Below are 13,514 nucleotides of genomic sequence, written 5' to 3' on the forward strand. Positions count from 1 at the left end.
TTGCAAGTGCACCTATAAATATGAATGCTAGTCGTTACTTATCCGTTCATTGCTCCGATTCAGTTTTTTTTGCACCCAACAAACGTATCAGAAATAATATGCAAGTTCAGTGAACTCAATAACAGCGGCATTTGTGGTGTCAATGATATTCAGATTAAGCCTGTGAAATACGTCTTAGATTTGATTGCGCCTATATTAATGCGCGTTTACAATGTCTGCCTTTCTTCCGGTGTATTTCCACGTCCGATGCAAACTGCAAAATGTTTTGGCTTTGTTCAAGAAAGGGGATAAGAAGTTGTTGACAAATTATAGACCAATTTCTATTCTCCCCGTATTTTCAAAAGGTTTAGAAAAAATTATTTTTCAAGGCATTTCTGATATCCTCGAAGGCAAAAAGTTATTAACCAATTGTCACTTTGCCTTTCGTAAAAATAGGTCTGCCCAACTTGCCCTGCTTCAGCAAAAAGAATTCCTTTTGGATAATTTTGAAAAAGGCCTTCTTACTCTAGGCATTTTTATAGACTTTAGAGCAAGGCCTTCTCTGCATTAACCACGAGCTTCTGTCACATAAAATGAATCGCTATAGTATTCGTGGCATCGCTTTAGACCTGATTAGGTCATATCTGGGTCATAGATGCCAATTTATGCAAATTCATAACATTTCATCTCAAGTTAAACCAGTTTATATTGGCGTTCCGCGGGGTAGCATTTTAGGCCCTCTTCTCTTTAATACCTTTATTAATGATATTGGTAATGTAGATTTCCCCACCAAGTTTATTTTATATGCTGATAATGCAACCACGTTGTTTTCCCCAAGTAATGCTGTGACACTGCTTACAGTTGCGAATTGTGTGCTTAAGAAATTATATACTTGGTCTGTCTGAAATGGGTTGAAAATCAGCACAGAAAAAACTAAAGCAATTTTGTTTCAAGCCAAGAATAAGAATGCTCTCCTGAAGGATGACATTAAACTTGGCTCTTAAAAATCATGCTCGTGAATTCCATTAAAACCTTAGGTGTTTTTTTTTATCATGACATGTCTTGGAACTGTCATACTAAGTTTTTAACAAACAAGCTTTCTCACGTTTCAGGTCTTCTTTTTACTGTTAAACAGATTCCACATAAGGTAAAATTTCTGTTTTATAACTGTTTATTTTTTCGCCACCTAAATTACGGATGCCTGGTTTGGGGCACCACATCTGCCACTATTATTAATCGTATTTTTCGTCTGCGAAAGAGAGCCATTCGTGTTGTGTGCAAAGTGCCATTTGACTTTCCAACTAATTCATTATTTAAAGACTTAAAGATACTTAAAGCTCCTGATCTCTTGAGTTTTCGCTTAGCGTTAACATATGGTAAGGAATGCCAGAAAAATATGGAAACAGAAAACAGAAAAACACTCGCCCAGCAACAAGTTATACCCAACTACATTCCTAATACAGTGGGCCCCTTTTCTACCATGTCTACTTCACGTTACATCAAACATTTGAGTTCAGCGCTCAATCTGTCGTTTCAGACTCTTCCTTCCCAAGTCTTTATTTTACTTTTTTGGCGCAACAATGTATTCTTTTGATCCCTACGAACTCGCCCAGCAACAAGTTCTACTCAACTACATCTCCAATACAGTGGGCCCCTTTTCTACCATGTCTACTTCAAGTTACATCCAACATTTGAGTTCAGCGCTCAATCTGTCGTTTCGGACTCTTCCTTCCCAAGTCTTTATTTTACTTTTTTGGCGCAACAATGTATTCTTTAGATCCCGACGAACTCGCCCAGTAACAAGTTCTACTCAACTACATCTCCAATACAGTGGGCTCCTTTTCTACCATGTCTACTTCAAGTTACATCCAACATTTGAGTTCAGCGCTCAATCTGTCGTTTCGGACTCTTCCTTCCCAAGTCTTTATTTTACTTTTTTGGCGCAACAATGTATTCTTTAGATCCCGACGAACTCGCCCAGCAACAAGTTCTACTCAACTACATCTCCAATACACTGGGCCCCCTTTCTACCATGTCTACTTCAAGTTACATCCAACATTTGAGTTCAGCGCTCAATCTGTCGTTTCGGACTCTTCCTTCCCAAGTCTTTATTTTACTTTTTTGGCGCAACAATGTATTCTTTAGATCCCGACGAACTCGCCCAGCAACAAGTTCTACTCAACTACATCTCCAATACAGTGGGCTCCTTTTCTACCATGTCTACTTCAAGTTACATCCAACATTTGAGTTCAGCGCTCAATCTGTCGTTTCGGACTCTTCCTTCCCAAGTCTTTATTTTACTTTTTTGGCGCAACAATGTATTCTTTAGATCCCGACGAACTCGCCCAGTAACAAGTTCTACTCAACTACATCTCCAATACAGTGGGCTCCTTTTCTACCATGTCTACTTCAAGTTACATCCAACATTTGAGTTCAGCGCTCAATCTGTCGTTTCGGACTCTTCCTTCCCAAGTCTTTATTTTACTTTTTTGGCGCAACAATGTATTCTTTAGATCCCGACGAACTCGCCCAGCAACAAGTTCTACTCAACTACATCTCCAATACACTGGGCCCCCTTTCTACCATGTATACTTCAAGTTACATCCAACATTTGAGTTCAGCACTCAATCTGTCGTTTCGGACTCTTCCTTCCCAAGTCTTTATTTTACTTTTTTGGCGCAACAATGTATTCTTTAGATCCCGACGAACTCGCCCAGCAACAAGTTCTACTCAACTACATCTCAAATACAGTGGGCTCCTTTTCTACCATGTCTACTTCAAGTTACATCCAACATTTGAGTTCAGCGCTCAATCTGTCGCTTCGGACTCTTCCTTCCCAAGTCTTTATTTTACTTTTTTGGCGCAACAATGTATTCTTTAGATCCCGACGAACTCGCCCAGCAACAAGTTCTACTCAACTACATCTCCAATACACTGGGCCCCCTTTCTACCATGTCTACTTCAAGTTACATCCAACATTTGAGTTCAGCGCTCAATCTGTCGTTTCGGACTCTTCCTTCCCAAGTCTTTATTTTACTTTTTTGGCGCAACAATGTATTCTTTAAGTGACGAACTCCTTTGTCGACAATATCCTGTTGCGACACGGCGCCCAAGATATCCTCACCACCAACACAGGAGCGGCCTTTACAGCGGAGCTCATCTAAGCCATTCTGCAGCACAGCCAGACAAGCCACAGGAGGACAACTGAATACCACTCACAGACCAATGGTCTAACGGAGCGCCTAAACAAGACCCTCACCGACATACTACCAATGTACGTTGAACTTGAACAGAAGGCATGGGATGCCATGCTGCCGTACGAAACCTTCGCTTACAACATGACGGTTCAAGAAATTAGAGAAATCACGCTGTTCAAGCTGGTTTACGGCAGTAACCCGGCGACGGCTCTCAATGCCGTGCTGCCGCACGTCACCGACGAAGGGAATCTTGACGTCGCCACCTATCTCCAGCGCGGCGAAGAAGCCCGTCAGCTCGCCTGCCTACGGAATAAGAAGCAGCAGACGACCGACAGTCAACTCTGAACCATCGACGGCGTTAGTACAAGTCCGGAGACCGTGTTTGGGTTTGGACTGCAATACACCGACTAAGACTCAGCGAGAAGCTATTACTAGGCTATTTCAGACGCTACAAGATCATGTGACGCATTGGCACCCTCTACTATGGAGTCGTACGAGACGGCATTTCACTATCACAGCGTCGCCGCTCGCGAACTGAATAGTGCACTTTGCGCGACTTATCCCTCTGTGTATCCTCTATCCCCATCGTAGACCGCTCTTATGGTAGGGGCCGTGCGGCCGCGTTGAGTCGCGCCGTACGCAGCCGCCGCCGGAAGCACGGCGCGTCGTTTGAACTTGGTCCCGTCGTCTACAGTCTAGAAGATACAATGAACACTCGCTTGTTGCTGCTGTTGAGGGGCGAAAAATAAAGATGCGAAAAGCTAACCCATACGATGCGGGGACAAGCTGCGAAGCTCTCATTGTGTTTAGACAGTTTGAATAAAAGGGCTGTTCTTTTCTCCTTGAAGTCGACCAAAGTCTCTTCAAGGTGATTATCGGGGTCGATGAAGCAGGAGGCAGGTTGGAGGTAACAAAACTTGAAGATATATTACAACGGAAATATTTACACAGTCAAATACAGAGTTAGCAAAAGAACACTGACACAAAACACACAAGTAAACAGCGCCTTACTCTTCTACTTTTTCTTAAGTTAGAGCCTAGGACAACTGTCACTACATACGACCAACCGAGTCTCACTGTTCTACCACTAAGTGGTTACGGCCCAGACTAGCGTTGCATCGTACGGAGTCACTGTTCTATCAGGTTTAGTGATTACAGCCTAGACTGACGAACAAGCACCTCGTCTCGATTGTTATAGGGGAAAGAGACAAAGAAAAAGGGCGGTAGGGTCGTTAGCCCATCCCACGGAAGCAATTGCCAATGAGAGTTGACAGTTTCTTAAGCCACAACCCAAAGGGATGGGCTTAGTCTCAAAAGTGAATCTATTGGAAAACCACCCTGTTTTCCCTCTTCCCACATCTTCTCCCCCTCCTATTTCCACGTGGTCAGTGACGGCCTCGGCAAACACGCCAGGCATGCACGATTTATTGAGGCCATCTCGCACCTCAGCGGCGTTTCTAGACAGCAGGGGGCTCGGGCGCTGGTGTCCCAACACCGCGTACCGTAGTCCCCCTCAAGGTTTTTCCTGGTAGAAAAATAATGACCACTGGCGGCATCCGGACTCGGGTGCTCTTAAAACGACGTTCTCCGAACGCGGCCTCCGCATGCGCACCGCGCCCCTCTCTACGGCGCGCACTGCCTGTTGTAACACGACACCAAGCGGGCTCTCCCCAGCGCTCAAAACAAGATGCACGTGGCTGCCGCCCGAATGCGTAGGGGTGTGAACCCCCCGCTCCGTACGCGCCAGACGTGGTCAACATTGCTCGCAGCTGCGTTTTTAATTAGCAGGGGACTCAAGAGCCGGCGCCACAACGTCGCGTATACAACCGTCCCACTCGAGGTTTGTCCGCGTGGCCCTATTATGACCATCGGCGGAATGTCAACACAGCGCGCGTAAAAGCTTGCTCTCCGAATCCGTTTTCCGCCTCTGCACCGCGGCCCCCGCGGCGGCGCGCGCCTCGGCTCGTCACCCGACACCACGCGGGCCATCCGACCCCTCAACAACAGAAACGGTTGCTGCCCGACGCGCTGTGGATGGGGGGGGGGGGGGGGGGGTGGACGCTTCCCCATTCACAAAACGCATGGGCAACTCGTGGCACTGCAAAAGTATATACAAAACAATCATGCAGCCCTACGCCGTCCATTCTGCCTGTTCGAGAGATGAGCGGCCTAAGAGGCTCCCTGCAAAAATTCAAGTGACGGCGCTTACCGAAAACCATCGCGCACTCGCCCATGTGTGGCACCGTATTGGCTGTAGCTCTTGGTATCGATGGCATTCAAATTTGACCAGCGACCTAGCACGTTCGGTGTATGTTCGCCTCAGCTATCTGCATATTGACTGCAGCAGCCTGGCGTCTGTGAGCACTAAAGCCTTGCAGCAGGGCATTCAACCTCGTTTTTAATGCCTCTTAATATCACTTCGCGGTAGTGGGAAATGCCTGAACATTGAGGCCCTGATGTGTGCAACTAATGCATACTGCCTTTACCCCAGCTATGTCATACATTGTGGTGAAATCTGAAACCTTCATGTTTCTTTTTGTGGTTTCTATCTGGCTAGTGGTGCGAGCGAGAGCTCTTTCTCTTTTTCTTCTTTTGTAAGAAATGCGTCCATGGCTCATGTCACTCAGTGACAGAGTAGCACATTTTATTCGCACTTACCTAAATCGAACAATTTGCGAGCGTAAAGGCAAGTTGATCTTCACGATCGCATTTGCGATTACGCCGGCTGAGCGCACACCAGCTAAGCAACGCATGCCCCAGTACGGACTCTCGCGCAAAGGATTTTCCAATGTAACGAGCTTAGACCACGCTGGTGTGCCACGTGCGTAGAAGTCCGACGTTGCCGCTCGGATCTTGGGTCACGTCAAACCCAGGCACCAACGGGAGTATGCTGTGGACCTTAGCGAAGAGCAGATACCTCAGCGAGTGCGCTCGTCGCGGCACAACGCGGCGTGCGCAGTTTCTATTCTGCAGAAGCAGCTACGTGCAAGTGTGGTGGCTGAGTGTGTACGCAACTGGGCTGGAGGGCGCGCTAGCTCTTATGTGCTCCATTCTGGTGCATAGGGTTTCATACAACAATCACTAGAGGGCACTCTGGTGCTATGTCTTCGGAAGCTGCAATGGGGGCCATTCAGCCAGCAGAAGAAGTACATCGATTTGAATAAACTTCCTCCTTCTCGCTTCAAACGGCTTCATGGCTTTGCAAACTCATAATTTTCAACAAATTGCTGTGTAATAAATGAGGAAATATTACTAAAATTGCCTGACGGCAGGATTCGCACATGACTTCCAGCACAGAAGCATGATGTTGACAGCATTATACCACCCACGCATTTACCGACAAGAGCCACAGAACGGCCTTTTTCTCGCGGACGAGTCGGTGGGTTTGGACACTTGACGGGTCTCCGTTTGGCCACCTCGACAGGCTAAAACTCTGCAGTTAGTAGTGATTGTGCGTCTTCGTAGAGTTTTCTATGCTTAGAAAAGAATTGAGTGCGCACAAAGTTGGTAAAATGAAAATAAAGCGTACTAAACAAAGTCGCAAAACGCCTGTGGTTACCAAGACGATCGTCAGGTAAAACCATTTCCTCAAAAAATTATTGTAGGAATCTCTATGCTCTTGCGATGCTACCTGGTACGGACCGAACTTGTCCTGCACCAGATTGACCGACGCATATATATATAGTAGCCACATCCCAATGGCGGCTTTTGCGCATCAACTTAATACTAAATGATTACTGCCAAGGCGTCTATCCAAGAGCAGTCAGGAGTTAGCGCGCGCCGGCAAGTGTACATTTGGACGTACCTTAACTTTCGAATGGTTTAGCGCTAGTTCAGTCTTCAAAACTAATCGAAATTAGTGAGACTTGACGGCTACGGCATTGAAGAAGCGCGGCCAGTGTCATGCCTACGCTGACGGGGTGCGGTCGAGCATTGGCAGACGACAGCCGACAATTTTATGATGGCCCTACTTGCAGAAGTGCGTTATTCTCACCGAAATATGAAATGCAGCTTTGTCGCTCATTTCAGCATGTTTATGAACTCCACGGTAAAAAATCACAGTAAGAACACAAGGAAGCGAACTGCGACAAACACCCTTCTTAATTGATTTTGGCTATTTTGGCCATCTCCTTTATGGCGAAATATGGTAGCCGCGAGAAGCGAAAGCTTCTGTCGAAAGAAGTTACTTTCGGTCGAAAGCGTAGAATCGACTGCGAGTGCAAACTTTAAATGGGCATAGGAAGTAAGTGACAGTAGTTTAACCAGCCGTGTAAACTTGTAAACATTCCCTTACTAACTAAATCAACAAGCATGTTTCAGGGACGCACAGGCAAACATAAGCACATCTCACACGATGACCGCGGATACTCTCTGTCATTAACGCTGGAGCATGGAAACGCCGCAGTGGCGTCGATCGAATTGACCTAGTGGAGTGTGCTTGAAACATAAGTACCATAATTTGCTTAATTGGTGACATATGTTTGATTTATTGTGCAAATAATGTCTCCCTTTTTGACTACTCAAGGAGTAGTATTGTGCTGTTGCCGACAATTTGGAGATACTGTTCATTATTGAAAATAAGCCTGACGATCTGTCTGCATTGTTTCAGCTTTAAACACATTAACCTTCCTTCTCCGAGCACACATCTTTTAAAAGTATTTTTTGCACATTTTACAAGTGTCGTCGTTATCGGTTTACTTTTTCTGGCATTCTTCCCTTGTTTGTAAGGGGAGTTCTTTTGCCTGCACTTGGAGTGCTGTGACATGGTGTTAGCTGTCATTTCTTCTGCACTGCGCAAGAAATGTTGGCTGTGATAACTGCCTCTCCTTCTTTCATTTCTTAATTGACTCGTCCAGTGCGAGAAACAACAGGGAGGACAGAATCGCGCACTCGGCCATCACTGACTCTCAAGTGAATATTTACTGCATACGACGCAAACGGGTGCGCGAATACGCAAGCAGAAACCGACATAATAATAATGAGAAAAAAGACAACATGAAAGGCAACAGAATCTGTTTACCGCTTGTGCGTACTTTTGAAGAATTCGATCTGTTTATTACACCGCAATATGCATGGCAGGCTGATGCACGTTGTTCGTTTTTTCTAATTTGATAGGTACCTAGGATTATTCTTTTGTTCATGTCACTGTTTCTGAGATCGCCGTGCTATTAAACAGTGGCTCGCACTGATACTTTGTTCAGTGTGCTACTTGGCTGGAAAATCGGTCATTGTTTCCTAATTTTCTCTGCTGCACTTGTATTCTGACGTTGACCCACCTTTCATTCTCTCCAATATAAGTATCGCCGCCGGGTAGAGGGATCCGCGAGATTACGTTTGTCGCAGAAGGAAATAACGGGCCTCGGTGTGTGACGGCGGGTTTATCCTTGTTTTTAAACTCGGCTTCTACGCTGCGCTTCACATGCGCCCAAGTGCTTCAAAGGCTATTGGCAGCTGTAACACCACGCTCGCACAATATCGGGATGCGACATTCTTCGACTTGTCTACTAGCTAGCGGATATATGGCAGTGGGGCGAGCTGATTTTTCCTACCTCTTCATTGGTCTTCCCGCCTACTAGATGCCCCGATCCATTGCGGTACCTTCTCTCAAGGCTTAGTTACGAAGTGGTCTGGATACCCGGCCTTTTCTAATCTCTCAATCTGGCGAAAGATACAGGTGCTCACAGTGTCAATGCATGACTTTTACGTACATAATGCATCAGTCAGCTGCATATCTGTTTAAGTGATTAAGAAATAGAATTCTTACAAAAAAAAACGCACAAGTGGTAAGTGGATTGGGTTGCCTTTCTTGTTTTTTTTATTTTTTTCTTTGCATTGTTATCTCATTTTGGTTTGCCCGTGCGTATGCATAACCTAGTTTACGTGGTGTGCAATAAATATACCCTTGAGTCACCTTTGTGCGTGTTTTCTTGCGCTGGACAAGTCAATTCAAAAACGAATCAAGACCCATTAACCCGGCTGACAGTTCCGTTATCTTTCTTTTATGCCTTGCTGTCCGCAGCTGACCACCCCGCCTCAGTGCAGACCGCTGCAGGGCGGCTGCCTGTGAAGACCAAAACGACAACAGTATTGCGGCAGACGCATGCTCCGAAGATGACCCAAGCGGAAACAGCGGCTACCAGGACCACGAAGGTAACAGTGAGGCCGCCCAAAGGCCCAAAAGGTGTCCCTCAGTGAAAGACGGCGACCACCCATTTATTGCGAGTCTGTAAAGGAAAAGGTGATACTGGTAAAATGAGTCAGACAAAGACTATAATAGGGGGGGGGGAGGTGATAAAGCAACACAAACCTACATATAAGTTGCCCCACTGAAACTTCTGACGCTACTAAAAGTCTCTCTTCGGAATACGAATTCTGCACATTTAACACCTGTGCATCTGTTGATTCGTGAAGAACCAACAAATTGCTTCTTAAAACTTAGAGGGCACTTTACCATCGGGCTCATGTCAATTAAATGGGCTCACTCCGAGCGTGAAAATTTTGGCTAGTGTTATCAAACTTTCCTGAATCCTGTACAGTCGCGAGCAAAAGTATGGAGGACATGGCATCAGCAAAAATAAATACAATATTGTGACTGTCTCTTACGTAAGAAGAAGCGGACACCGATGGTGGCCTTGGACACGACGAACAAGAGTTCAGGTTGTTCACGGCTTTAGGCTTCTTGGCTCCGCCGTTAAGAGTCATCTGAGAATAGACGTATGCTTCTTCCGTCCCGTGACATCCTTGGTGGGGGTGCTCGTTATCGATCTTCGTACCTCTCGCGCCAATCATGATTTTCTTTGACCTCCCCCAATATCTAATGTAGGAAAAAGATGGATTGCCGTCGCTACAGGCTACACAACCCACTGCGCCATTACTAGGTCAATACAGACCAGTTTCCGCTACAGAAATCGCTCACTTCTTACTTCACAACGTCATCTTAGACCACGGTGCATCTCGCCAACTTCTCACCGATCACGGAGAGAGAGAGAGAGAGAGAGAGAAAACTATTTGGCCCGTTAAGGGTTTAGCGTTCGGTCTTCGTCTTCATCGCTGCAGACGCTTGACCTTCTTAGCAGGGTTGGGCTCCTAGTCCAGAGCTCCACTGAGCCGCACTGCTTCGCTTGCGTGCTGCACCATTGCCCTTTGGGCGGGGAACTCGCACCTGGTGAGCCGGCTCTCCCACTGCTCCGGACTCGGGGTTTTGTGTTGGTGGAATGTGTACTTACGTTTACACTCCCAGGTTATATGGTAAAGCGTGGGGGTTGCCCCGCACCACGGGCAGGTGTTCCTAAATTGTGTAGGATTCATCTTGCTTAGTATATGTAAGTCAGAGAAGGTTCCCGTTTGCAGCCTCCGCCAACTAGCTGCTTCTAGCTGTGTTAAGGCTTTGTATGGCGGGGAGTATCTAATTCTCTTGCCACTGTGGTAGTTCAGTAACTCTGAATAGCCGATCTCCACGGTGAAGAGCTGTCCCAGGGCGTGTGGCCACTCGACTCGGTACGTGATCTCGTGAGCCAAGCTGTCTGCCCTTTCATTTCCTTCTATCCACGTGTGTGCCGGAATCCAGATTAGTTTGTGGGTTGCGCTGTGTCTGAGGTGTTCTGCCTTGCGGAGGATAGCTAAGGCAGCCCTGCAGATTCCACCCTTTGTGTAGTTCCTGCATGTCTCTTTTGAATCCGTTACGATGACCATTGATTTGTCTTTTCGATAGCCCTCAGCCGCTGCCAGTGCAACAGCGACTTCCTCCGCTTCCACTATCCTGGTGCTACGTGTAGTTGCGCAGGTGATTAGCTTGCCTGCGTTGTCCACCACTACCGAAGCTGCCTTAATGTAATTTGTATGTCTACTCCATGGATACAGTGTTGCATGCGTGAAAACCGTGTTTTCTAGCTTGGCTAAATGCCATCGCAGAAAATACTTTTGTGTCAAAGTAATACACGATTTACTTCGATTATGTGCTACTAAACACTAGCTTACTACGGCTTACCTTCTTCAAACTGCCTTACGGAACGCTTGAGCCACAAACTAACTGACATGCTAGCAATATGTGTTTCCGCTTACCATCGCGACTGGGACACTGCCTTACTATTTACACGTTCGCTTATAATCCCTCACGCCATGACACTGCTGGCTGCTCACCCGACGAGTAGATAACTCGTCAGCCGGGAGCCGACTTTGCCTTTCGAGAGTCTCTTTTCGACCGCACTCGACTCGCTGATAGAGTACACACGGAATGTCATAGCCAAAGCAACCCAAGCACGCCAGATTTCCCGCATTCGTCTCCCTGCTTCACAGACACGCCAGAAGTGCCGTTGATACCAGCGCCATCACGACGTGGAATACAAACGATGTGCTCTTGTGCTACTTTTGTCTCCAAATCTGCGTGTTGTTCTTTCGCAGAAACTCCTCTCGCGATACGGCGCCCCTTATCGCATTTTCCGCCAGGATGCCCCGGTCACATATCAAGTGCCTGTATCAGATGCCGCCGTGCCTTCACTTCGCTCTTACATCATCCAATTCAGCCGCCGCAAACCGTACCCTTCTCGGACCAATGCACCGAACCAATAAGGTGCTTTTTCCGCCGGAGAGTGGTGTCACAGTTTGTAAAGTGGGAAGAAGACGCTGATGGTGCCCTTGGAGTTGACGAAGAAGAGTTGAGGTTGCTCACTGCTCTAGCCTTCATTGCTCCGTCACTAAAAGCCATCTGTGAATAGACGTACGCTTTTTTCTTCCCGTAACATCATATTCGCGCGCAGCTCCCCGCCCTTGAATAGGTTTATACGTTGAATCGGCCACACAGGCGAACGTAGCAAGCACCCTCGATTTCAGCCTGAATGCCTTGTCGGCAAAAAAACAAATCGCCTCCTATGGTCCCCAAGCTCTTGCTCGCAGTTGAAAGTTCGATTTTCATAGTAGTGTGCCAGAACCCCAGCACTAAATCCGAGGTAACTCAATTATTTCAAAGCATTCTTTTGTATTTGGGCGTTTATGCCAGCGCGTAAAATTCGTGACTTTCCAAATACGTTTTTTTTTGTTCTTCCTCTTTTCAAATAGTTTAGTGACCGTCTTTACTGAAACCCGATTAACAATACCTGAGCAGGCCCTGTCAAAAACCTCTTGCTTTAGAGAGCTCGCGTTCCATCGGTGCCTCCTGTCTCATTTCTGCACCTTTATATCGTTTATCAATACTCCTTTCCCGGTAAGAGTGGTATTTCTTTATATTGTAGAGGGGTGTTTTACGAATAAAGCTCAACTCATTTTTCTCTTTGGCGTTCCCCTAAGAGAGAGCTTCTACTTATTACTATAATGTAATGAAGTCCTGTCATTCAACATCCACTCAATGAAGTTTATGTTTCTTACATTTGAAGGAGAGTTACCCACTACCCTGCTGTTAAGCGAAATTCGTTGGGCAATTTTTGTAAGATGTTCAAGAGTACGCGCATGAAGAAAGGAAGCATAAACTTTAAAACTTCTACCTGGTCAGGGCAGTGCAACAGCCTTCTGCGAAGTGTTAGGGTTTCTGATCGACTTATGCCAACATCGAGAAATATGTCGTCGCTTTGTCGTGAAATGCTTGTCCTAGAGGTGTCCATATACAATTAGACTGAAGGGAGAAAAGCCACACCTGTGAACTTGAGAGCTCCTGTCGCTGTTCTGAGAGCGCAGGAAACACATTCTGTGGATGTTGTAATATATGGTCCTAATATGTGCTGCTGAGTACATTCATGGTCCAGTTACCAGTTTGCAAAAATGTTCTGCTGCCAATAAGGGATCATTTGCACTGGAATGCGTATAAATATTTTATCAGCTTTATGGATATCTAGAAGGGCGGTCCTGAGATTTCTGCTAAACAGACAAGATTTATTGTTCCGCTACAATTTCGGAACCTCAACTTTCATTATTCACTTCGGAATGCTTATTAACGTATTTCAGTTTCAGTTTTCAAGAATTTTGTTCCTGCTACTAATGACTGCTCAGCTATATGGTCTAAGTGCAAAAACACAGGGGCCTGGATATTTTTACACCTAATGGTTTATCACATAAGAAACGACAGCTGTGTGCACCTCGGCGACAGCTTATAACAGCTGCCACTGTAGCACACTTATTAGTGTGATACATAGTTGCACACGAAAGAACCAAATCTGCACTGGATAATTTGCTTTGCCAGTTACTAGATTGCGGCACAAACTTCAACATGTTGACAAGTGTGGATGATGGCTTGTTTTTTTTTCTTGTTCCTGGAAGTCTTGCTCAGAATTTACAACCTAATATATATTTAGCTTTACGTTCAGTCTGAATTTTCAATGGGAGAACAGCCAGTCGTTTTCTAAAGCTGTA

General features: G+C 46.1%; 1 protein-coding gene across 2 annotated transcripts in view; it reads left to right on the forward strand.

The window, feature by feature from the left end:
• Positions 1-13,514, forward strand: part of LOC135909841 (uncharacterized) — a 274,704-nt gene that overhangs the window by 53,938 nt on the left and 207,252 nt on the right. For both annotated transcript variants that reach the window (XM_065441885.1, XM_070529765.1), the window contains exon 4: positions 9,196-9,326. In XM_065441885.1, the coding sequence (XP_065297957.1) occupies positions 9,196-9,326 (131 nt within the window). The remainder of the gene's footprint in view (positions 1-9,195; positions 9,327-13,514) is intronic.

The sequence above is a fragment of the Dermacentor albipictus genome, unplaced genomic scaffold, assembly GCF_038994185.2.
Source record: "Dermacentor albipictus isolate Rhodes 1998 colony unplaced genomic scaffold, USDA_Dalb.pri_finalv2 scaffold_30, whole genome shotgun sequence".
NCBI classification, from domain to species: Eukaryota; Metazoa; Arthropoda; class Arachnida; order Ixodida; family Ixodidae; genus Dermacentor; species Dermacentor albipictus.